Here is a 27,427-nt window from a genome sequence, read left to right as displayed (position 1 = left end):
CATCTCTTAAAACGTAGTGTTCTTTTCTCTATGATGCCGGAAATGGAAGTCAATATTGCGCATAAAACTTGTTTTCCTTTTTTCAATTTATTTGACAGAAAGATCATTTGGTAATCAAAATCAATTAATAAAATTAATTAAATTTAAAGTAAAAACTCTCATTAAATTGTATTTTAATGTAGTAGTTGTACATACAGTGAAATATCATATAATTGTATAATGCTTTATAAAGACCAAAAATCGGCATCGTCACCGTAAGTACGTTTTTAAAGCTATACATAATTTATAATCATACGTACGTATACCTATGTAGAATCTTCATAGAATTTACTTTACTCATGCTCTGTTGCTCGGATTCACCAAGGAACCAAGACACAGCCTCCATATATATATGTATAAAAGTATCTGCCCTACCGTTAAATTATAATATTTAAAAATACAGTTAAGTAAGAAAAAAGATTTCGAATTCACTAAACACGGTCATCTTGCTCTTCACATACCGACTCCTACTAGGTGCCTACCTACCTTCATAAAACAGTAGGTACACAGGCTTGTAGATTGTAGACCTACTACAAGTTGCTTACAGTCAGAAACGGGGCTAGTGGGTGGGAAAGGTTGAGCATGCGCGTAGCTCCCATTGAGAGTTCACAGTCCGGCCGCGTTAGTGTCGCGTGAGGCCGTCCCGTGGTCCTCCGCTTGTTTATCCGCCCCAGCGGGCTGTCTTCAGTACTTATCGGTGTAGCGTATGTGCCCTCACGAAGGCTGAAAGGTGACCTTGTTTTTGCACAAGCCCTCGAGCAGTGTAGTTCCGAAGGAGGTTGTGGTGAGTAACTGTTGCTCCTACAATCGATTGCTTCGGAGGTGTGCGTTTGTTTTGGTCGTGCGACATGCGTGAGATACAGTAGCTTTATTTTGAAACGCAATAGATTTTTTGTTTGTTCTTTGTTTATGAGGTTTTTTTTATACATATATTTTTAGGTAAGTAACTATTATCTGTTCATGTTTTGTAAAGCGCACTCATATTTACATACTTAGTACCTACGAGAAATATAATGTTTGTCTTATCTGTAAGTGCACATAGGTACATTAGGTCTTCATACTAATTGTCCTAAAAATTTACATTACATTATACAGATTATTCAGTGAGAACGTTAAAGTATCTCTTGAAAATCAATCGAGAGGTCACGGTGCATGTATCCATGCCATGATGCATATTATTAGAGAATCATGGCATGGATCGCTTCTGCATTTATTGAGTAAATTTCATAATTTATTATCAGAACAATTTTAAAATATGGTTTAAAATGAGCTCTCCCGAACATAACCGCTGACGTGTGGGTTAATTTAAAAGTTAGCGCCGTGCCAGAGCGTTGTTCGTATCATTAATTAACTAAAGTTCCCTGTTGGACGTTCAATTCTTACCGCTTTAATTAAGACGAACTTCGCAAGCCATGTCGGAATTAAACCATAACAGACCGGGGAAGCTACAGCTTGTATCCGTAGGTACCTATATAAGATTACGGTCCTCAAGATATAAACCAAGATCTTATGTATTATGAGAAGGAATAGATAAAAGAAGAGTGAAGAAGGTACCTATCACAAGGCCCCCTTTCCCATTATTGCTGCTTGGTGTAGATCTTGAGTCTTCTTCAAGAGACTATTCATTTGTTGGCAGCCTCTGGCGGCGGATAGACTCGAGATGTCCTCAAAGGCCGCGGTCATGAAGTTGCCCTCGATCGGAAAGAGTGGAAATTGTAAATGTGAAAAACCACCCGTATTGACCAACGAATAGCTGTGGATAAAATGAGTTTATAATGGGTACCATTGACGGTCGAATGGCGTAGTGGTTAGTGGCCCTGACTGCTATGCCGAAGGTCCCGGGTTCGATTCCCGGCTGGGGCAGATATTTGTTTAAAGACAGATATTTGTACTCGAGTCTCGGGTGTTGATATTTATATTTAATATGTAGGTATCTATCTATGTATTTGTGTAGATATATCAACTGTCCGATACCCATAACACAGGCCCTGCCTAGCTTGGGGTCGGATGGCCGTGTGTGAGATGTCCCCACACATTTTTATTTTTATTTTACCTTTGCGACGCCGAAGTTTGGATGTTTGCGGGACACAATAAAGTTCAGTTTCATTAATAGGATATCAACAGAGATATCAAATTATCCGGCATAAGTACCTACAAGTGGTTACGTTAAATAAAAATATAGGAAATGTCGCGTACAAATTTGAAAATTCCAGAAATTCATAAACAAGCACTGTAGTTACAAACATAAATGGCAATGCCTGGAAGCAGATGGTGGTTCCCTCAGGAATCGGCGCAGAAGTTTCCCCGACACAGTCGCGTTCGCGTAGAAGTTGCAACACGATGATACACTGGCGAGGGAATAAACCCATTTGCGGCCCCAGCGAGCTCGATACTTCAGCTACAGGAAAAGATATAAGTGGCAGTTGTAGGCCGGTTCTGATGCATATCTAAATTATGCATGCAGTGGTTATTTCTATGTTTACAATGTGTCTTTTATATAAGAAATACATAGGGATTATAATAATCTTCTGAAGGCTTATGTATGGTACAAATAGTACCTACGAGTACAACTTATATTCTAACTTAGCGCACTCGCAAAAATCATGCTACCCTGAAACTGAATAGTAGCGCGCATATTCCTTTTTCCCGAACGGGAGCTTTTATAAAGCTTCGTATCATTCGGCGAATAAATCCAGATAAAACCATACAAATACAAACATAGTAGAAGTTCGATTTCAATACCGAGTCCCAGTTCCGTCGCGTCGTGCCGCACCAGTAGATTTCAGGCTTTGAGCCTGATCCTGAAAGTGCAATTCATTAGCTGAATGCTACTGAACCTTTTTAGAAAAACCTAACCGGAGATAGGTGTATGTGCTTTATGTTTATACTAGGACTGACTAGATAGGTATAGGGACACCAACGAGGGTGCCTCATGGGCCCAATTTGAATAGCTTTTATTTTGTACTACGGCTTAGTTACCATACCATTGTTTAGATGTAATGTAATGAAACAATTGTAAAAACACAATTATCTGCCGCGACGACTGTGAGCAGACGAAGACAACAACTTTTTCGGAACTTGCTCCTCATGTGGCACACAGATAGGGGAACCCGGGGTAAGACGGGGTCGCTAAGGGAAAATAAAAAAACAACAGGTATTTATAACCACAACGTTATCAATTATTTATGGCTCATTAGGAACTTAATGACGAACACTTTGGCACAGCTTTTGCCAAAAAGTAATCATTACAATTGACTTATTTTAAGAAATGTAAAAAATGGGAAATAAACCATCTTGCCCCGTGTACGGGGTAAGATGGGGTAAGTATACTATGTGGGGCACAAAACCGACCAACAACACTTCTTCTGTGTTTTTATCGTCAACACCAGCACCTGCAGTGTGAGCCCAACGCCTGCTCCTTTGACATCCGACCCAGTTTTCCCTCGATTTAAAGTAGGACTGTTGATATCCTCACAGTAGAGGAGATCTTCGTTGTTATTTTTCTACGTAGGCATAGGTAGGTAGGTATCTCCTTTGTCTTTTTAGCCAACTTCCCTGTAGCCCTTTTAGAGCCCTTCTACAATGTCGAATATCGAGTTGGAGAAAAAAAAAACTTAACCAAGCCAGATCCGTACCCTATCTTGCCCCTCCAAAAATACCCCGCCTTGCCCCACGTTATATTTTTTATAAAAATAATTCATAAAAAAAATACTTTCAATGTTAAAGTGATTTTGCCGATATTTAAACAAAGCGTACCAAACCTTAAATAAAAACACACAATTACCAAAAATATCACGTTTTTTAGTTACTGTGTTGTGACGTTGTTTCTACCGGTCAAAAATAACATGGACACTACGCAAAAACAAAACAATTGCGCTAACACAAAAAACGCATGCGCTCACTCACACCTGCCTGCACTGGCGCACTAAAGGTCAATCATTTAAGCCTTTCTATTGACTCATTACTCAGATTCCTAAGATGTATAGTTTTGCATATATGTGGGGGGTCTCATCTTACCCCGTGACCCAATCTTACCCCGGGTTCCCCTACCTACAGCTGTAACTCGATTTTAACCAAAAGGATGGAAAAACCCGGAACGCATAGAGGCAATGAAATCATAAACCTATAGACACCTCGTCGTCGAAGTGAAAAGCCGGAGGGTAGATGGAGCGTCCCTGAATAGCCGCTAAGTTCATTGAGCAACAATTTGCATATCAATGTCGCTGCGATCGCCGCCAGCTAGTTTGACTTTTCTGTAGCAAGGTTTACACTTTTTTATGTATTCAGTTTCGAAAGTAACATTTAGTTACTTTGTTTATTCACGAATACTAAAAGTATATACTTATTTGGATATCAGATGTAACAATATAATTGTTGTATTTATCAGTAGCAAGACGTTGTACAATGGTAAAAGCTACACTTCTCACCCATACGTTGTACATATTTTTAAATGATAGTTCCCAAGGTGCTTAGGAGTTTAGTACATACCTACATAGAATTCAGAAGTGTACCGTTATGATCTACGGTATTCTATGCTTATTATAATGCTATCGGTCTGAGCATGTAAAATTTATATTATATTGCAGACGAACATCTATTATTGCTAGAGTGATCTACCATTGCAATTTAATCAGCTCTACCCTCCTACACTTGTGCCTCCACTGTCTATCTACACACATGTGTTTAACGGTCTAGTCCTAGAGGGTAGTCAACCCTGTGTCTAGGGGAATCCCACTTAGGTCATACTACTGAGGACCAGTTTTTTTATGCGTACCTATAGTTAAGTCACTATTTTTACCTCCTTTGTTGCTGAAAGGTAGAAAATGCTTTTAGCATAAGTTCATCTGATTGTACATTAATAATAATAATAATTATTGTTGTAAATTGTGCAATGAAGAATAAATAAACTATTAGTAAAAACTAAAAAATCATAACTATAATATATTAGTTAAAAATAAACAATATTCGTATAAAGATTAAGCTTTTAAAAATAAACCTCCGAGCCCAAATAAGATCTAGCCGCAGCGCAAGTTGACTCGTAAATCTAATCTAAACTTTTACCGAAAGCACTATACGGTATACCGGAGAGCAATTTACGCGGCAGCCAATATTTCTGAGGAGCGAATAGGTAATCTGGCGTCGTGACGGGCGCTATTTGCAGTATTTACCGCCGCCTCCGTATATCAGGCCATAAAACTGTTCCCAGCTCGCGAGCGTCGAGGTGTGGGCTTGAACTCGGCATTGAGGTCACGCGTCGGTAAACTACGTGCTGAGGACATTACCGGCTTCGTTTTGTGAACATTTACGACGCATTTCTTGGAAGAATTATTTATAAATACTTTACCAATTTATTGAAAATACTGATATTCAATTGAGCGGTGACGCTGTATCACTCTTGTAGCTGGTCGTAGCTGCGCGTAGCATCACTGTAACTGTTAATAGTACTATTGTAGCTGGTCGTAGCCGGTCGTAGCATTATCGTAGCTGCTCGTAGAATTACTGTAGTTTAATTTAACTTGCTGATAAGCTACCGTTGTCGATGGTACACTTACAAAAACAGGGGGTAGCACTGAAACGGAAGGTTTCAACTACCGTTATAATAGAAATAGAAATATCTTTATTCACTTACAAACATCGGTAGTAGGTATACAACGTCAAATTTTAAAGTAGGTACAACTATAATAGTGTGAGCATAAATGTTAACCTAACGTAATACACATCGAAAACCAAACTAGGTAGATCCTGTATTATGGCTTTCGACGCCACCCTACGGACATCTTAAGCACACACTTAGAAAATAGGTATTTATTTTAACATATGTAGGTAAGGAAAGAAGTATCTAATTAACTAACTTAATTACTTGCTTTCATAAAGTTATCAACACGTTAAGTTCAGCAATACAATTTAATGGTTAAATATAGGACAATCACCAAAATAGGTAAATAGGTAAACTAATCATTTAATCACCCTCCTGCATGCCCTACGCTATATGCTTGGGATTAGAATAGGGAATATGCAATTGGTTCAAATAAAGGTCAAATATTATTTATAATAAACTTTGTTGTTTCATAACTACGACTCCATCATTATTTTTGATTATAATTTATTTTTGAGCAAGTAAATGAAGTTGAAAAGTACAAAAAAACTTCGGTAAATTCTAACTTCCGAGAAACATCACCCATTTTCTTAGGGCGGATGTGACGTCATAATTCTTTATATATCAATCTCAGAATAATAACTTCTTTGCGTTTGCGTATAGTTAAATAAATGTCAAGTGTAAACAAAGAAATGTTAATGTCACCGAGTATTTGTGATGCTCGTTGTGATCAGATACGATGGATCACATAAAAATTCTTCCAATACGAGTAGATCCTAGCCTCCTATAACCTCTCCACTTCTTGTTTGATATGCTTGTTTGTTTGCAAAGTTTAGGACTTTTTATATTTTTTGTTGGTAGTGTATGGGCTGCCACTAGTTGTTCTATTGTAATGAGGCGTAAACAGCCATTCGCTAGTCAACGAGCCACTCAAATATGCTCCATATTGCAACACAATAAAATTAAATTTGTATTGTAAGTATTATGACATGAACATGACACAAGTTGCTCTTTCTACTTTTAGGTTATAATGGCAGTCGTTAGTATATTTCAAAAGTTGTTATTTTTTTCTAAATTAAGTTATGGAAGAATTCTCGTAATCAGAAGAACTGGACACATTAAATTTATTACGCAGTATGAACGAGTAAACTGTGGCCAGCTGCGGAAAAGGACAGCAAAGACTATTGAAAAGTCGAGAGCCGTGTGCCCAAATATTAGGGAATATGCATATATTTTTATACTCTTATTCGATAGTTTAGATAAGGGGGTTTAGACCTTTGAGATATGCACAATGGTTCCATTCAAGAGAGCCAGATGCAGGTTCTTACACCCCCACAGATAATAGAATATCACAGTAATTTCAAAGTGGTCGTGATGGTTGTAATTTTTTAACTTTCTTTAAAATACCTTAAATTACTTATTTTGGCGATGATTTTTTTTTTACTATAATAAAGTGATGTAAAACTATCCAATAAAAGTATTAAAAAAAATTACGCATATTCCCTATTAACTACATGACAAAAGGGTAATCAAAGCATAATGTAACAACAACAAAAATAAATAACAACACTGAGTAATCTTAAATTCTAATGTTATCATGGGTTCTACCTTTTTTGGCCTAAGATTTATTTGCCTAATCTCGTATTGCATAGTAACGTTTGGTCAAAATCTCGTTTCGCCGAAAATTGTATGGCATAAATCTCTTTTAGTAAAAAGTTATTTCGCATAATCTTGTTTAGCCTAATAATGGTATAGCCAAATCTTGAATAGCCTAATAATGCTATGGCATAGGTTATATAAAGTAATCATATTCGTTTGGCTTTAACTTTGATGGAGCGTCTCCCTACATAGCGCAAACTGGTGCCTTGTATTTGTGGCCGCTATGTGGGAAACGCTCCGCTCCGCTTCGCTGCGCTCCACTTTGCTTTTGACGATAATGTGCACCTAACACGCTCCTTCTCGCTTTGCTCGTCGTCGCACCTATCTTTAGGTTTCGATCCCATGGGGTTTAATGGCGTTTGTAATAATTATAATGGTCATTCACTTTCGATATTTTGATCATTTAATATCGTGATTTTCGGGATGTAGGAGAAAAATACCACAATTTGTACAGTTAAAACATACTTAATATAGTATTTGTAAAGATAATATTAGGAGAAACAAGATTATACCAATACGAACAATTAGAGCAAACGAGACTTAGGTGTTTCAAGTTTGTGCCAAAAGAGTTTTAGACGAAACGAGTCTTATGCCACATAAGTCTTGACGAAGTGATGATTCTACCAAAAAAGTTTAGACCTTACGAGTTATGCGAAACGAGTTTAGGGCAATAAAGATTAGGCCAGATGAGGGGAACCGGTTATCATGATCTGCATAAGTACAATTTCTAAATTTTTAAATTTCGCCAGAAAATGGTATTGAAGGTAGTATTGAAACTAATGTACGCAGCAGTTGGTCAACGATACAAACAAGTTAGGGCAGAGAATCATATGAATCTTAGGCGTACTTACATGCCTAAACAGTAATTTTCAATTTACTTTGCCATTTAAACTTGGTGAAATCGCATTAGTGAGGTGAAGTGGCTGAGCGCTGTCTGGGCCGGTAATGAGATTGCTAAGTAAGCGCGTTAGCGGATTCTCACTTCATAACTACTTATATGGCGGATTTTTTAAACTTTTCATAAAGTGAAGCTTAACTTCATGACATCTTTTTCTATTTGTGCGAGCACTATAATTTCATAATTTTAGATAGTTTCAAAGTTAGTACCGTGTATTTCTTCTCTGTAGTAGTGAGTATTTGTATTGATTAAACTGAAACGGAACGTCTGAAACAAACAGTAAATACGATAAGAGTCCCCAGAAGCTCCGTTTGTGTCAATACACGAGGATATTACAGCCTCGTCCCGGCACGTGCAGGCGACGGTTGTTTATGTTCCGCTCAAAGGACAGGATTCGAATTCTGTCCCACTTTTATGTTTATTGTCGATCTCGGGAATGTACTTCGTAACGGAGTTGAATTCCGTATGACCAAGTAGGTCAACGGTTTTCTACTCTCGTTCTAAGTGCGCTAAATTAGATTAGTCATTATTAGTCTGTGATTGTAACTACACAGATATAGGTCTCTAAGGATGATCGTACAACATAGCCTTTGGGCTGAAATATTTCATGAAAATATAGCTAACCTTCACAGCTGCCTGCTTTTGATTGATTATGCAGATAAGCCAGAAAGTAATTAAGCATCGTATGCGAATATCCACGTAGCTACTTGCAGCTAGGTAGATAGTAGCCACACTATCAGTTATTGCAATCTGTAGCAGCGATATCACTAGATGGTACCTACATAGAAAATATGAAAAACAACAATGAATAAACTACTTTTTCTGCCTATATGCTTAATTCTATTATGGTTTGTTTGCCTTCATCATCAGCCAATAATCATCCACTGCTGGACATAGGCCTCTCCCAAGGAGCGCCACAACACTCGGTCCTCGGCCTTCCTCATCCAACCACTACCCGCCACCCGCCTAAGGTCGTCAGTCCAGCGGGCAGGAGGGCGTCCCACGCTGCGTTTGCCTGTTCGTGGTCTCCACTCGAGAACTCGTCTACCCCAACGGTTATCGGTTCTTCGGCAGATATGACCAGCCCACTGCCACTTCAGCTTGCATATTTTGACAGCTATGTCGGTAACCTTAGTCCTCTGACGGATAACCTCATTTCTGATACGATCCATCAGAGAAACCCCAAGCATAGCTCTCTCCATAGCACGCTGAGCGACTTTAAATCGGTGGACCAGTCCTACCGTCAGTGTCCACGTCTCTGCACCATACGTCATCACTGGCAGGACGCACTGGTTGAAGACTTTTGTCTTCAGGCTCTGAGGAATGGCCGAGGAGAATATGTGACGAAGTTTCCCGAATGCAGCCCAACCCAGTTGGATGCGCCTTGCAGCCTCCTTGTCGAAGTTGCTTCTGCCTAGCCGAATAGTCTGCCCGAGGTAGACATATTCTTGCACAACTTCGAGTGTTGCCTCACCAACGGCGACCGGCTCCGGTTTGATGTGAGCATTGTACATGACTTTCGTCATGTTCATTCCGAGGCCTACACGTCGGGAAGCAGCATTTAGGCCACTTAGCATCCAGCTGAGTTCCTGCAGAGATGCTGCCATAATAACGATATCGTCCGCGAAGCGGAGGTGTGACATGTACTCGCCATTTATACATATGCCATGTCCTTTCCAGTCCAACGTCTTAAAGACATCTTCCAATGCATTGGTGAACAGTTTCGGAGATATCACATCCCCCTGTCTCACTCCACGTTGCAGTTGGATAGGTCTTGTCTTGTGGTCCTGTACTTGGACAGTCATAGTAGCGGCATTGTACAGACATCTCAACACTTCGATATAGCGCCAATCGATTTGGCATCTCTGCAAGGATTCCAAAACTGCCCAGGTCTCGATGGAGTCGAAGGCTTTTTCATAGTCCACAAAGGCTAGACACAGAGGCTGATTATACTCCTCGGTCTTCTGTATAATGTGCCTTACTGTGTGGATGTGGTCTATTGTACTAAAGCCTTTTCGAAACCCAGCCTGCTCTGGGGGCTGAAACTCGTCTAACTTTTGGGCAAGACGGTTCGTGATAACCCTTGAGAACAGCTTGTATACATGGCTTAAAAGCGAGATCGGTCTATAGTTCTTCAGAAGGGTTTTGTCACCCTTCTTAAAGAACAATATACGACGCTCTCAGACCATGCCTCCGGTGTAATGCCATTTTGAAGAACCGAATTGAAGAGCCTCTGGAGCTGTTCGAGGATTGCAATACCTCCAGCTTTCAGAAGCTCTGAAGTAATTCCGTCTTCACCCGGAGCCTTGTTGTTTTTAAGCTGCTCAAGGGCTATCCTAATCTCACCTATGTCGACGTCAGGGATGTCGTCAGTGTAGTGGAGTATTAGTGGCGCTCTGGAATCGGTGAGCTGCGCCACACACTTCTGCGCGTGTGAAGCATAAAGTTGTCCGTAAAAACCTTCGATTTCGGCAAGAACCTCCGGCTTAGAGGCAACGATATTACCATCTGCAGACCTCAACTTCGTCAAGTGGCTTCTCCCAAGCTGCTGAACGAAGACCTTCGACCCCCGATTTTGCTCAATTGCTGCTTCTATGGCGCGTGTGTTGGAGCGACGGAGATCTCTTCGTATCAGCTTCTTTATACGCTTGTTGAGTACCCGTAGTTCTGACGAAGTGTCACCTGCCGACGGAAATTCGCGTCTCTGCTCTACTACTCTTGAAAGTTTAGACTCCTTGGTTTTGCTTCTCACGCTAAAATGTCTGTGGCCCACCTCACGAAGAGCCTTCACTATTTGGATTGTATCCGCGTCAATATCCGTAGTGGTTTCCAGCGATTCGAATCGGCTCTGTAGTTCTCTCTGGAAGCTGGTGTTGCCAGCTCTAATTTGGTGGGACGAAGGGTCGACTTCACCAGACGTCTCCTCTCTGTTGTTTGCCTTGGTACTTTCTATATGTTGGTATTTAAATATTCCAATTGTAGCCTAAATTCTCTTCAAATATTCCAATTATAGCCTAAAATCTCTTAAAATATTCAAATTGTAGCATAAAATCTCCTCATATTATATGTATTGTTATTTATTTATTACCGCAGACGGCGGATATCATTTGGCGAGACAGAAAGTTTTAATCATACATTTCGAACAAGAATAGTGCTGTTTTCTGAGAGGATAACAATATTTCAAGGAAATAAAGCTTTCGTTAGACTCTCGGAATAAGCTCCACATAAAAGGTTTAAAAAGCGCTAACGTAGAAGCTTACAGATTTTAACTGGGTATTAAAAACATACCGTTTTTACTTAGGAAACTATTATGATGCTTTTTAAAAGATCGCGTGCAGTTTCAACTTTAATTACCTCTTTAAATTTAAAGGACGCCAACAAAAATAACTAGGTATGCTAATCTAGTGTTCAGCTATCTAGACGTTGACAAGGTTTATGCGCTGCACCAGCCACTAATATGCACCTCGCGTGACATCGCCTGCTGCAGTTCCTGAAAACCAAGTGCCACTGAAAAACTATAATTAGTTTTTAAACTTTAACTAATGAACGTCATTTACTTTGGTCAAGGTTGTTTGGGCCTTCGAAAATATCAAGTTCGGCGCTAGAAATAACCTTTCGATTAAATAATTCCATGATGTAGGTTCAGGTGGCGCGCCGCTAATAGTTATCTGTAATATTTGATGTGAGCTTACTTTGTAACTAAGGCTTAGTATAACTATAAAAATAAATCTCGTCAGTCCTTATAAAGTTTTAGATCCCTTTTTTTTATTATTAGACACACAGTGAGTAGGGGTTAGTCAGGTCAGGATCATGTATTCTTATAACTTCAGTGAGTCAATTGTAGACAAAAACTAAATAGACAATACAGAAGACCTGCTTGCAAATACTACTAATGAGTAGCTCTTAAACCCTTAATGGATTTCTGCTGCTTGTATTAGGCATATTGTAATTTTTTGTGTAATTTCTTATTCAATAAATAAATTAACAACACACAACACAAATCCTTTCACACCCGTCTCTCTCTTCCCCCAGGGTCCGCATCAAGCCAGTGTGCCCTCTGCGTCCAGTGACCCGCGTGCAGTTCGACGGCAGGGCCCGCCAGCCGCCCCGGGTCGCCCAGGAGTCTCTACGGAAGGTCACCGTCAGGGCAGCCGGCTGTGGGGATAGATCGTGAGTTGACTGTTTGGGCTTAGATGTTGACTTTGATAGATTATGTACCTATATCTGCTTTTTATTTGTCGTTTCAATTATTGTAGGTAAGATGGGCTTTGCTTTATCCAGCAGTGGGAAAATATAGACTATAAAGAAAAGTAGAGCTATCCTGCTAAATATCCTGAATACAATACTGAAACTTTAGACAAATTCTTTGCGCTATTTAGCACAATAATTATTATAGATGACCTACAAAAACTAAGGCAAAGGCATCTCATTAGAGTCGCCCTGGGTTGAAGTTCTGGTAAACTTTCAGTCTTGCACGTGCCGTGTCCTAAGTAGCACTCCGGCATTCATAAAGGCCGCTAAACGTTACTTTCTAGGTTCTAGAATAAACTACGCGGAATGCCGTCCGGGGAGCCGGTTTCTTTCCCATTGTCTTACTAACGAGCGCGCTTTGTGTGCCGGCGAGGGCTCTTACGGTAATTTCCGAGCATTTTACCAGTCAAGGGTGGATCCAGGGTTGGGGGAATTTAGACTATTTGCTAAAAAGTTTATTTAAATTCCTTTTGAACTAAACTTTGGAGACATTAGGTATACTATTAAATTTTCAAGACTGTCAGTCATGCAATGACGTTATGTATATTGTATACTATGTTTACCTATGTACAAATAATAGCGTATACGTGTTATGCTGATGCTTAGATGATTCCTATGTTTAGGCAAAATGCGTATTAGTTTTATGTAAGTAGGTACTTAAATAAAATACCTATTAGAGTATTCTAATAATTTTTTTTCAGGGCTTCAGTTCTTTTATTTACTTTCTACCCTCCTGAATTCAGCCCCGGCATTTACCCCTTGTTGCATGATTTAATACCGCAGCCTTGCCTGAAATTGCGGCTGAAATTACACAATCGCTATTGTCAGTACGTCACGGTGCTTAAGTCAGCCAGCAGACATCGGCTCAAAGTATGATTTATTGCGCAACGACGATGTTTAGCCAAGTCTTTGAACCCTCGAGCCGCCGGTATTAGTCTGAGTATTCGCCATTTAAAGAGCCGTAAAGCCGTAGCCGTTGCAAATATCAGGCGTTCTTTTCTTTATATCGCTTAGTTTCAAAAGGTTTAATAATGAATTGAGGAATCCAATAAAACGACTGACAGTGCCAACACACGCGTGGAACTTATACCTAACGTATAGCTATAACATATATAGGAGCAATCCGAGCAATGTCAATAGGATACAAAGAGACTCGACGAGGCCTTCTGTCGCAGTTTCAATAATATTGTAATCCAAGTGGGGCGGCATTTGGAATGCAAATACTTGTCGAGTTTGTGCCGAGAGCGCGTCACTTGAGCGACTCGCTCAACGTCAGGTATGAAGGATGGCCGCGGGAAACTTTCGCGACTGATATAAATTGTCACCTGCTTATGTATTTGAAAAGTTATTTAAAAGTAATATCCCATACTTTTACAAAGATTGGTCTCTGAATTGTTTTGAGTGTAGACATTATGTAAAATCTATGTAATAAGAACCTGTAGTTACAAGTAATTAGATGGTATATGGTATTACAAATTAGTATATAGGTACTAAGTTATGCCTGCTGCATTGCAATTAAGACTAATTAAACTTCATAATTAGCCAAGGCTACTTGAAGGTGAGCCGGCCATAAATTGCGAATAAAAACAAATAGCTAACTGAAGTTCCATAAAGTAAAGTTGAACGGCCGCTGGCACGCCGCCACCGCCGCGACGCCACTAAATCTCGTGACAACAAGACATGTATCTACTTCACTTGGCTGCAGCTCTGTCGATGTTTTATTACAATTGCAATATTGCGACGGGAATTAGTTCTGACTGACTGGCGCCCAACTTGGGGCTTAGTGTACGATGTCCCACGTCGGGCGCCAAAACTATTGGAACTCGATGTTCGATGTTTCGCGCCGGGCGACAAAGCTCACGATCTCGATTCTAGAGTGGATTAAAACTATTGCAGGTACTCTCCGCTAGTCTCGGAGCCGGAAGACGTGATCGAAGTCAACCCGAGTCCTGTGCAACGTGGCCCGGCGCCTTTCTTCAAACGTCGCTCGCTGCCCAAGTGCTACCATCCTAACCCTCGCTTGTACGTATATCTAAATAGAGTTGGAAAGTCTTTCTGTTTCATGTGCGCCCTGTGACAATTCATTTTAATAATGTATTTCTCATTCACCCTCAGGTATCCAGGCCCAAAGCCGCGGCGCGCCCCCAAGTCCCGCGAAGACTTCCACCAGCCTCGCCACCGCAAGCGCTGCCTGCGACGTCGGCTCGTGCCCAACCCCCGCCTGTACCAGCCCCCCGCGCGGCACGTTCCTCGCCCCTCACCCCCCGCCTCTCCTGTCATCTCCTGGCAGCCAATTCGCCACACAGACGCGCTCAAAGCCGCGTCTAGTGTCGCTCTAGAGCTAGCGGCTCAAAGACAGTCGCGGTCCCCACACCCTTGTCCTTCACCGATTCATCGGTGCGAGTCCCCGCCTAAACGTGCGAGGAAGAAGCTCAAGTGTCGTCGCCGTAAGGGGAAGTGTGCGAAGTGCAAGATGGCCGCCTGTCCGCCGGCGCAGTCGTCGGCCAGCGCTGATGACGGCTCCGATGGGAATGAGACTCTGTCCGCGCCTAGCGAGTTCTTGGCTGAGGTAAGGGGTGATTTTTTTTGAAAATAAGCTTTAGGTTTTGAATCCTGCAGAGTGAAACATGGAACCTTCACTACTATATTTCTGATTCCTTTAAACAAACAGTCTACAATTCCAAGCGTCATCTATCAAACAACAAGATCTCATCAGCCGTTTGTTTGTCCTCAGTTCCTCTCCGCAATAATGCGTCGCGAGTACCTGGAGGCCCTCAAGTACTGCCGTCTGATCCTGCAGTACGAGCCGCATAACGCCACAGCTCGCGGCTTCTACCCGCTTCTGCGGCACAAGCTGCAAGTGCAGACCGGAGGTAGGTCCGTATTGTGCTTGTCTACACTCGTACTTCATCATCAGACTGCGGTGCAGCGATTGACAGCTACATATTCCGATTGATCGTCTGTTTTTCTGTAAACCCCTACTGGTTGTAGCGATCTAGCGATATTCCAATGAGGTAGCTATATCCTTAAATGGAGTATATCCATAAAATTAACGTATGAGCGACATAAGAGCGAGTCAAATCCACCAGGTAGCAATTCACCAATCTAGCTATGGTACTGGTGCGAACATTCGGTCGCTTCTCACATCTTTACTTACGATTCATTTTCAATTTTACACAATAAGTGAACACTCTAAATGCAGACGGAACCTCTTATCCCAACCTCTCTCCTGCGTTCCGACCACCTCGGATAACATGTTAATATGTTTCACCCATACTTAGTTAGTTAGATGTTTGACGTTAGATCCGGTAGGCGGCAAACATTCAAAACGATTTTTCAAAAGCTATGTTGCAGTTGCAATGTTTAGAATCTGAACCAATCCACTTCTATATCCCACAGAGTCGGAGAGCGAGGACGGGCGGGTGGACTGGAGCCCGGAGGCCAGCGGCAGCGAGTCGCCACCCTCAGACAATGACCACGACTCCAACAAGACCTCGCTGCCTGACCATGTAAGGAGACGCTTTGTGAGTCACGACATCACCTTCCTTTATCCTCTTCTATCGTATCTTAATCCTAATCGTATCATTATTCTTATACCATTATTGTGGTATGTATGTTGCCCATTCTCATCATGGAATCATATGCAGGTAATAAGAAAGAGACAGGTCAGACTGACAAAGCTCCTAACTGTCCTGCTCAGCTTATCCCGTTTTATCCCTATGCTCCACTTGTGTATTACATAATACACATACATTCATTTGGCCCGTTAACGTGATCTACTCCTGGATAATTTTAACCAATTGTCAATCGTACATTGGGACTAACATAACACTCTGGCGAAAAGTGGGTGCAGCAATGCACCTCTGCCGACCCTGCAAGGGAGTACATTAGTACAAGGCGTGAGTGTGTGTGTGTGTGTGTGTTGTCAATCGTGGTAGAAAATCTACAATCAGGACCTCATAATCATCAGTACCTATGCCGCGTACATTCGTCTTCCCAAAATATTAACCGACCAAATCAAAAAGTTCCTCCCTCCACCACCACCAGATGGCCATGGACCACTCAGCAGACTCGTCCTCGGCCGCCTCGGCCGCGCGCTCGGCGTCGGGCTCGCTGGACGCGTCGCGCCGCTCGTCGCTCGACCTGGATTCGTCGCCGGAGAGCTCCAGCAATGAACTGCAGGACCCCACTTTCAGTGAGTTTATGAGGTTTTGCTTTGTCTGGTGAATAATAATAGGTCGTGATGGGCGGAATGGAAGATGGAGTGACATTTTGTACCTATAGGCTTATTAATTTATACGAAGGTCGACTATAAATCGCAAATGTCGCATTCTGTCCGTATGCTGCCAAAGAAAAGGCAACAATTTGAGGAAGGTCTTGGTGTAAAAATTCTTCGTGCAACTCTAATACTTATAGCTAATCGTGCGGGAATCTAAATTAGGGCTTCCACAGCATAAGAATAAGTTATGTGTGGCACTGCCTTGCATTATATGCCCACAAGGTGTCGCTTTATGTACTTAACTATACCTTTTTTGCCAAAAAGTTCTTATCTATATATCCCGTAACTGCTAGTTAAAGAACTATCTCCATTGTGCCCCGAACAGGTTCTGGGTCGGGGTCCCGCTGGGACAGCTCGGGCAGCTCGCCGCCCGACGACAATGGAAACACGCACGCCGGTACAGCGCCATCTAGTGGCTATAATGCATGCACTTTGTTTAATTAATGCGCTCTCGTTTTATGTTGCATGGGGTTTTCTAGGCTTATGGTGCATCGTAGTTGGCAGTGTATAATACATGTTCATCTTTCGTATAGGAAGTCTGGTGCATGCTGTTGATCTTTTCCAAAGGATTATTTGTCATCGTTTTTTTGTAATATCTCCATTCTTTAAATTTATATGCAAATAGGTTTCTTCTTATAATATTGTTGTAGTTATTCATTTACATTTTCTCTTTTAGCTGAAACTGTGCATGCTGTCTTTCTAATAATTTTACCTGTTTATGCAATGTTTTATTCGATCATCCTCTTTAAAATCCACTTTCATCTCTTGGTGCAACCTTTGAATTGGTTTTGGTTTATTAACATTGTTTGCCTTCTTCTACGTATCTACCTCATTTGAAGGGTTATCTACTCTACTAGTCTCATGAAAATGTTCACTCCTGCAATATGCATTACCGATCCAAGCTTTACTTTTCTTTCTGTAGGGGATATTTTAATCGCAACTTCAAACTCTTTTGAATAAAATAATATACTTACCTATGTCCTATGGTACTAAGTAGTGATTGTAACATAATGTGTCCCCCAGACGTGCGCCTGGAGCCGGCAGACGATGAGAACGACAACACGGCTGCCGGCGACGACACGACGCGACACGACACTGCGCGACACGACAACCAGCCCGCACTCACCACCGACGTTACCGAGGTGAGGTTTTACTAATATGGTATTTTGAGTAATTTGCAGAATGTAGATTACTGGCCGTTTGTCGGTAGGTAATCTTGCAATGTATACTAGTAGTGTATTGGTCCGTAATCAAATTTTTGCTCCTAGAAAGTGATCGAGCCCGAAACGATCCCACATTGGGCGCCAAAGTAGCAAACACAATCTCTTGACTCTCTAACAGTTACACCCGTATTTATAATAAAGAAGTTATTACTTGTTTCTAAGTAATTTATTAATTAAGTAATTACTTGAAGCTAGAATTCTTCAATATCAGCATATAAAATAAGTAATAAAAGCATAAAGTCCACCAACCTGATTTCCAGACGGAGTCCTGGTCATCCCTGCGGCGGCTGCGCGCGCGGTTCGCGGCCATCAAGTGAGCCTTCAGCGGGCCGGAGCAGCCGGGCCCCGCGCCCCCCGCGCGCCCCGCCGCCCGCTGCACCCCCCCGTGACGTCACCACTGTACCCCTGTTCTGTTTGAATTATATTTTCACCGTTTTTAAATTTTAGTTTCATTTTTGGTTGCGGTTAAGGCTCTCAGACATATAAACACGATACGACGGCGACGTGGTGGTAAAACGTCTCCTTCCCACTCGCAGATGTTCAATGGGACAGAGCGACAGAGTGGCATGACACGGCGTCGTATCGTGTTTGTGTGTGGAAGTCGTTTATCTTGGGTGTGTGCTATGATGTTTATGGTAAATATCTTAGCACACAGCTGGAGTTTTAGGTGCCTCTAGTCAGCTTACGAAGTAAAGAAGACCAAACACCATCCCTTTTGAAACAAATCCCTCAAATAATGGACATTATTGTATCTTGAACTCTTCATGTATTAAGCTTAGAAAAGATAAATAATATTTTAACAATCAATAGTATTACCTAAGGCCTACAAAAGGACCCTTGATAAATAATGGATCTATATAAAACTGTTACACCGAATGAATGAACCCCAATATAATTGTTGAATATGTGAAATTTATATGAATTCAAAATATATCATGTAAGTATATTATTGTGTATTTAGATACTTACATATCTATTTGTGTAATATCGTTGTGTATTCAAATAATGTTAGAGTATTTTTGTGATATAGATTTAGATGACTCCATAGCTATATTGCACAATGAATTTGCTACGGATAAGAGTTTTCTTGGTGTCATCTAAAACTTATGACACTACATATAGTGATATTACAATAAAAATAAACCTCCCATGTCGTTGGAATAACTTTTCCCAGTATAAACATTCCACTCCAGAGATTTCTTACACGGAAAAGCGCCATTTAGACAGTGTAATTTTCTTGCCTCTTGCATACAATTAAATTGAAGCCATAAAGGACATTGTAAGGTCTAAACCACAGACTTGTATGGTCTAAACCACACACTTGTATTGTCTAACTAAACCATACAAATGATTTATTGCTTCAATTTAATTATATGCAAGAGGCAAGAAAAATGCACAGTCATATAACTGTATAGCGCTTAATGTTATAACAGTAAGGGCGAATGCGTCAGTATTTAGATGCGGTATCCGCTCATAGGACCAACGCGTAGGGCATATCTGTGTATTTAACTATACTCTATGTAAATTATGTATATTTAGTTTGCTGTTTCTTTAGATGTACAGTCAGCTGCATAAGTAGCAGAACATTTTTGTACTTTGTCAAACTCACAAACTGCCTATTCAAACATTGACGATTTGTTATGTAGTCAGTTTTACAAGGTACAAAAGTGTATAGCTACTTATATAACTGACTGTACTTATGTACTTATTAAATTTAACATGCTTATGACTTATGACACGCCTGAAAAATCAGCGAATTCCCAAATGTATTGTATTGGCGCTTGCTATAGATACCCTTTTTAACAGCCTATATAAGGAATCATAGGCCTATTCTAACTTTTCTACCACAACGTTACTACTTTCATTGACAGTTCCTATTGTTACAGTCTGTAAGTTATAAAATTTCTATACCACATCCAATCTATACAGACCCATAAATACTTCACTAAATATTAACAATTTTAAGTGTGTAGTTTAATTTAAATTATAACACTCTTCTAACCCGCGGTGTTTGTAAAGTCTAAATTCCTTTGCACATGTCATATGGTAGGTATGGGCGCCGCGGTGAGAGTGGCCCTTATAGACGTACGAGGGTGAGCTGAATGGATAACGAGAAGACTGAATGAAGTGTCGTACTTTATGGTTAGATGTAGCTTAGGAACGCACCCATTGTGAAGTGGCTATGTAATTTTTGTAATATATGTAATTATTTTTTTTGCACTCTCATACAATTTACTCCTTGTGCCTCCTTCAGGTCGACTGTACATAATAACTTTTGTATATTGTGCAATAAAGAATAAATAAATAAAAAAAAAAATATTCAAGAAAAGCATATTTTAACCCGAAAAAGGTTTCTTAGGTGTTTCAAAGTACAAAAAATGCTCTTCAAGCTGTAGGTTTGTTTTATGAACTTAGGATTACATTAAATTTTAGGTTAATGAATAGATAGGGATCTGAAATAAACTGGCATCGGGCCGATCAATGATAAGATTCCTGTCGATATTAATTAAGATCAATATCACTTATTTTAGGTACTATCAGAAAAATCTTGCATTAGCCATTTCACAGCGGGTTAGTATATCTATAGAAATAATCCTTCAATATAACTTGTGTACTTACCTATATGTACCTACTGTGTTGTTACTAACTGTATGTACTTTGTAATAACCATTATATCATTAATATTTACAATAATTATAATCCACATTTAAGTTTATTTAGCGTGGTGTGTATTATCATCTTAATCTCAATCTATTTGTATGTATTAGTGTTTTTGAAGTTTTATAGTAAATATAGATAGTAAATGGAATGTAAGAGTAAGTATATTATTTTGTTATAATTAGATATATCTGTTTGAATGTGATTATATTCTATACCAAAATTACTGAGTTTGTTTTCTGCGAATAACTTACAATAAAATTAAATGAACCGACGACGGAACCAACTCCAACACACATAAAAATCAATAAAAGAAGCATTAAAACTTTGTTAAATTTTATTGAAAACGATAAAACATTTTTGTTATAATAATTCATAACGTAACATTACAACATTACTTCCTATTTTTTATATCTTATTTTGTTGTAGGTATTGTAACATAATAGAGGTCGTCTATTCGAATATTTTATTTGAAAATCATTGTCTGTTCCAGAGTTCTTTAGCACAACTCTTACAAAAATAGATGACAAATAGTTTTTTTCTTGTACATACATTACAATGCCATCTAGTGGCGTCGATTGGCACCGTCTGACTTGCGTAGCAGGACTATGGCTGACCAATAACAAACGAGTATCAAAAATATCAGACGCTCGCGCAAGACACAAGACTCAGTTGGATTTTCTGCAAGATTTTCAAGGGGTATAAAATATAGAGTTATAAATAAAGGTAATTCTAGTAGGTAGGTGAACCATAGCCAACGGCCAGTCAGATAATGTTCACAGGTAGGCGTCGCAACAGACCTTTCATAATATAATTACAGATTTGGCACCATTTGATAAAAACATAGTTTGTACGCAGAGTGAACACAGAAGGTAGTATTTATAAAATGTAGGCTATATGTTACAAGCCATCTCCACGGAAGCATAGTCATACATGTAGAACTATGTGTATGATTACAAGGATCGTATTGGAGATCAAGGAAAAATGTCACTGAAGCTTGACTTGACCATGTTGATATTACACACACACATATTGTTTGATCCGTGCTTTTGTGAAGAAAGTTTATTTGAAGATGGCCTTATTTATAATATTTTAGTTTTCATTATATCGTTAGTTCTGTTCGTTTGTTGGCACTGTTGCGACGCACGTATTGAGACGAATAGACGACCCCTTTTAACAATCATTGACGGACATTTGATCAATCTAGATAAAACTTGTCAATAACTTCGAGTCGGTAATACGTTAAAATAAGCCTGACAAGAAAACAAATGCTTTTTAAATTCAGATGCACTTGTTTTATCTAGACTCACAGCGTCACATCGTCTTGAACTATTTCATTATGATCTATGAAGATTTTATAGTAATTAATTACTAGATTGTGGTTCCACACGGTATGCAAAAGATGAACCTGTCATGGTGGAACCGAGTGGCCGCGACTTGCTGCCGTGTCGGTGACAAACACAAGAACTAGTCTAGGGTTTGTTACCATTGCGCTACGTCAGTATTGGAGATCAATTATTATATTGAACAGAACATTGGACTGATTGTAATTGCAATCCTAGATCGAACGTTTGGGATGTTAGGTATTAAGTAGTTCTTTGCCGGTCTGTCTGTGGCAGCGCTAGGTTAGATCAATTTCACGTGTATGGAAATATAAGAGAATCTACCGCTGCCAGAACTTGTTTCAAAGTTAGTTTGAATTTAATTACATCTACAGAAAATAAGTAATATGTCTCCACTACTGAGTCGCGTTTGGCACACAATATTCTTACTTAATAATTATTGACCATACGTGCCATTTTAAAACACAACTGTTTTACATAATACTACTCCTTAGGGGCATAAGACATTACTAATCATATTTCGGAACGCATTGGCACAGTCTGTTTGGCACGACGACCAGACACAGAGTTATAGAAGGTACAATATGTTTGGCACAGTATGAACCAGTATGGTACTTATATTTGCATACATTTACATAATAACTGAACAGTAAGGGATGAACAGATCGCGAAACTGTTTCCATGCTAAAGATTGAAGAAGTTTTGTTAACAAATTATCTATCCTATTCAAGAGAAATAAAATCGATTTGACAAAAAAAAGGTAGAATCTTTTGATTGAAAACAGTCCGTTAATCGTTATTGATGATACCTGAATACTGTAAATCTAACACAATAATCAAATATTAAACTGATCTTAACCTTGTAATATTTATTTAGAACTTGACTTTAGCTGCCTTAGGACCGATCGATTTATACTAATATGTATTTATTTTGCAAATAGTTTCTGTTTTCTTTATCCTTAACATACGAGCAGCAACGTTACTGACTGACAACGGACGAATATCAAACATGTAAGTACGAATACTTACATTGATTTATTTCAAAGCAAAACTACTTTTCTGTTTTATTCAGGTTCGTTGTTTAGTGAATGAGACGCGTAACGCTTACTCACAGTTAACAAGGGATAACTGAACAGGGTTGTTTTTTCATATCACTTAAAGCCCATACCACAGGAATACATACATATTTAGTTAAGGACTAATATTTTTTCTACTTGCTCCTTTTGATACTCGCCCGTTGTCCGACGCGTCATTAGTCAATAATATCGCAGCCATTACATCTAGAACACTACGTCTATAACGCTTTATTGTACATCCGAGTTAATTGTTGCATAAATTATTGCTAAACCCCCCAGAACCTTCGTACCAATAAATAATTAACACGACTCGACTGTAGGATCTGACGTTTCTTACTTCAAAAGGTATTATGTAGTTAGGGTGGGTTGCACCATTTAACTTTAACTATTACAAACGTCAAATCTCTTGGCGAGACCACAGATCAATCTTCAAGAGATTTGACGTCTGTAATAGTTAAAGTTAAATGGTGAAAGCCACGCTTAAAGTTTTATGTTATTTGTTAGTTAGGAGGTACAACTTTTGACCATAAGAAACGAAGTGGCACACCAAAAAAATATATACAATTAATATAAATTATGAAATTAAAGATTAATACTTTTTTTCTTCTTTGTTGAACAAATATGCCTTTCGATTATTTGATAAACGTTAATTGTAATTGTATGACGTGAAAAAATAACTATTAAACCACACATACATACATTTCAATCTGTAATTCATTTAACTACTTAAATATATTTATCTTATTGGCTAAATGGGAGATGCTGGTATAATAGATGCTTTACTGGGGTTTCCTATTTATCGTTAACAATTTCATATTTATATAAACCTGTTCAGTATTGCCTGATATAAATATTTACTTAATGAAGTGTTACCTACACACACGCATTCAAATAAATTACATTATAATTAATTATTTGAACACAAAGTTTTATAATTTTAGTTAAGCTATCTTATTATCTACAAATGACTTCAATTAATTAAATAGCCAAAACCTTACATACTACACTCTTGGTTTTATTTTTATGCATTATTAATTTAACAACTAAACTACAGTGAGGTCATTCAGGCAACACTGAATCAGGTACTCTATGTTTTAAAATACTAAATATTTTGGCCTCAGAATGATTAAACAACGTTGCCATGTTGGATAGCTACTACTGTGACGATACATATATCAATTTATCCATTATCCACACACACACACATGTCAACACACTGACGAGGTGTTTCTAATATTACTTGCGTAAAAATAGGTAAACCCACGCGAAAAGGGCATCCATATTGTAAGGATTTTAAGGTCTTAGGGTATGTTTCGAGCTTTGGCATTCGCCTAGGGTGGGTATGGGGTTGTTTTATGAATGATACCGTTACAGTGAGTGTCATCCAACACGTCAGACGCTGAGTTGCAGAAAGGACCTTTAAGCTAAAGTCGACCTTAAATATATTGCTGCCTTGCTTTGATAGTATACGGGCAGAAAGAGACAGACATATATCTATTGCATTGTATTTATTATTCATAATATTAATTACATGTCAGGAAAAAATATATAATAATAATATAAAAATACCGACAATTGCCGACATTAGCTTACTGCCAGATGACTAGTAGTTACTTTCATACGATTTTGACAGCTTGTAACTTAATATTATGTCAAAATAGTATGAAAGTAACTACCAGTCATCGGTAGATAGAGTTATTGAAAGTGGCAGTTAAAGTTCCTTTCTGCAATTCGACAAGACTCAGGCGGGGTCGGGTCACGGGACACGGGTGCTGCGTATCAAAAATATTGTCTCTTCAGATACGTTTACACGACACACAATTTGAACATTAGTACCGCTCTAAGCCACTGCGAAGGCCTATTGACACCACAACCGCTTATATTTTTATTATATTTTCTGCTTAGCTAACAAATAAGTATACACAATTTGCATCCTATGTTTTCAGATCAAAAATTCAATAGGTAGATTTTATTATATGGCAAAATCAATGGTTACTATAGTTCAGTGTTTTTCAACCTTTTTCATGACGCGACCCCCCTGGTATAAAAAAATATTTCGCGACCCCCTTGACCCTTTCGGTTTTTTATCATGTATGTATGTGTATGTTACAGTATTCCCAATATTCATTCCATACGACGTACTGATGGTCTCCATGATTAGGATTCAAAGTAGTACATACTTATCGGATTTAAAAACACATTATTTTAGAATTACACACTTAGAATACGTGTGGCCATTTTCATAGGTACGTACAACTAATGCCATTGCGACCCGGAATTTCTTTTTCGAAATTAGCTTTTTCTATCTGACTTTTTTGAGCATTATAATATCTTGAATAAAAGTTTTCAACAGTGAAATGAAAGTAAAAAGACAAACTACCTGGCTTTACAAAAAAATAAATACTTGTGGTCGTCGTCTTTGAACCAGGCAGGAAGGCCTACCCACGCTACGTTTGCCTATTCGTGGTCTCCACTCGAGAACTCGTCTACCCCAACGGTTATCGGTTCTTCGGCAGATATGACCAGCCCACTGGCACTTCAGCTTGCATATTTTGACAGCTATGCCAGTAATCTTAATCCTCTGACTGACGGAAAACCTCATTTCCGATACGATTTATCAGAGAAACCCCAAAGATAGCTCTCTCCATAGCACGCTGAGCGACTTTAAATCGGTGGACTAGTCCTACCGTCAGTGCCCACGTCTCTGCACCATACGTCATCACTGGCAGGACGCACTGGTTGAAATCTTTAGTCTTCAGCTCTGAGGGATGGCCAAGGAGAATATGTGCTGACGAAGTTTTCCGAATACAGCCCAACCCAGTTGGATGCGCCTTGTAGCCTCCTTGTCGAAGTTGCTTCTGCCTAGCCGAATTTGCCTTTTGTCTCCCCGAGGTAGATATATCTTGCACAAATTCGATTGTTGCCTCACCAACGATCATCGGCTCCAGTTCGATGTGAGCATTGTACCTATATGACTTTTGTCTTGTCCAAATTTATACCCCGAAGCCTACACGTTGGGAAGCAGCATTTAGGCCACTTCCATCATCCAGCTGAGTTCCTGCAGAGATTCTGCCATAATAACGATGTCGTCCGCGAAGCAGAGAGGTGTGTCATGTACTCCATTTATACATATGCCAAGTCCGGCGGCATCGTACAGACTCCTCAACTCCTCGATATAGCGCCATTCGATTTGAAATCTCTGCAACGCTACTAAACCTCTTCGGTATTCTGTGTAATCTGCTTTACTGTGTGGATGTGATCTATTGTACTAAAACAGATCCATGAGATAATTTAATTAATAAAAAACAAGCTCAGCCTTCGCATTTAAGATTTATTTTATACTAGCTGTTCCCGCGCGCTTCGCTTCGCCTTAAAAAGTTTTCCCGTGGGAATTCCGGGATAAAAAGTAGCCTATGTTCTTTCCCAGGGTCTAGACCGTATGTATACCAAATTTCATTCAAATCCGTTCAGTAGTTTTGGCGTGAAAGAGTAACAGACAGACAGACAGACAGACAGACAGACAGACAGACACAGTTATTTTCGCATTTATAATATTAGTTAGGATTTTTAAAGTATGAGTACTAATTGTCTTTATTGTTTTGTACTAAAGTTCCCAGTTTTTTCGCCCCTTGGCGACCCCCCTACAGAAGCTTCGCGACCCCCCAGGGGGTCGCGACCCACAGGTTGAAAAACACTGCTATAGTTAACCTATGCACCTTGGTAAAAACATGAATAATTGCAAAGATCTTAATCACTTGTAGGCCTTCACAAGTGCATAATATATGTATACGTATTTATTTGCTAATTGTATGGAACAAGTATTTCATATTCAACATCATAATAAATATTCATATGTATATATTTTTTCCTATGTCAAGCAAAAATCTTACAACATACAGCTTCCAAGTACGGAAGAATTATATCATATTTATAATATTGTCTACGGTACTTTACTGAGCATATCGAAGCCTTCATTTAAACTTTATAATAATCCAAAACTTGTTACACCCTTCTCTTATACTTTCGTTATTCATCACTAGAGATATAATTTACAATTATTTAATTTACGAATTACCGCAGTACTTTAACAAAGTAGTTTAGTTCACGCGAAAAGGCATTAATTACTACATAATATTTTCCTAATATGAACGCATCTCATTACAATTTAGAACTAGCAAAGATAAACTTACAGGTTTTATACTGTTTTATGGGTGGTTTTATACGTTTTACGCAATAGAATCCAGTTTTTCAGTTATAATAGAACTCGTGTCTATGCTTCTTAGCTGAAGATGTTATACAGTGGTAAAAAAAAATACTAAACCACTTTGTTTTTGTTAAGCAAAGAGAATGTCTGTTAGAACAAGACTTTTTAATTCATGAAAATTTGTTATTAAATATACATAATA

The 27,427-nt window shown here is 39.2% G+C and overlaps 1 protein-coding gene and 1 long non-coding RNA gene across 4 annotated transcripts; one reads left to right on the top strand and one right to left on the bottom strand.

Annotated features, from left to right (window-relative positions):
• Positions 1-77: 77 nt before the first annotated feature.
• Positions 78-18,386, top strand: LOC105387846. Of its 3 annotated transcripts, none has more exons than XM_048633620.1 (10): positions 78-254; positions 12,225-12,362; positions 14,340-14,465; positions 14,559-15,012; positions 15,178-15,316; positions 15,843-15,967; positions 16,491-16,638; positions 17,048-17,119; positions 17,746-17,864; positions 18,206-18,386. In XM_048633620.1, exons 1-10 carry the CDS (start codon positions 220-222, stop codon positions 18,260-18,262), a joined length of 1,413 nt encoding a protein of 470 aa, XP_048489577.1. In that variant the 5' UTR covers positions 78-219; the 3' UTR covers positions 18,263-18,386. The 3 variants fall into 3 exon arrangements, with proteins under 3 accessions (XP_048489577.1, XP_048489578.1, XP_048489580.1); XM_048633621.1 differs by having other exon boundaries at positions 88-254; positions 15,843-15,952; XM_048633623.1 differs by lacking the exon at positions 17,048-17,119 and having other exon boundaries at positions 89-254.
• On the bottom strand, positions 10,109-26,362 carry LOC125491489. Its single transcript, XR_007268339.1, has 2 exons — positions 26,238-26,362; positions 10,109-10,144 (listed from the first exon to the last, which is right to left on the bottom strand). It is a non-coding gene; the product is annotated as an uncharacterized LOC125491489 (long non-coding RNA).
• Between the last annotated feature and the right edge of the window lie 1,065 nt (positions 26,363-27,427).

This window comes from Plutella xylostella, chromosome 6, assembly GCF_932276165.1.
Source record: "Plutella xylostella chromosome 6, ilPluXylo3.1, whole genome shotgun sequence".
NCBI lineage: Eukaryota > Metazoa > Arthropoda > Insecta > Lepidoptera > Plutellidae > Plutella > Plutella xylostella.
The sequence above is the reverse complement of the archived record's forward strand: the minus strand, read 5'-3'. Positions and strand labels throughout refer to the sequence as shown.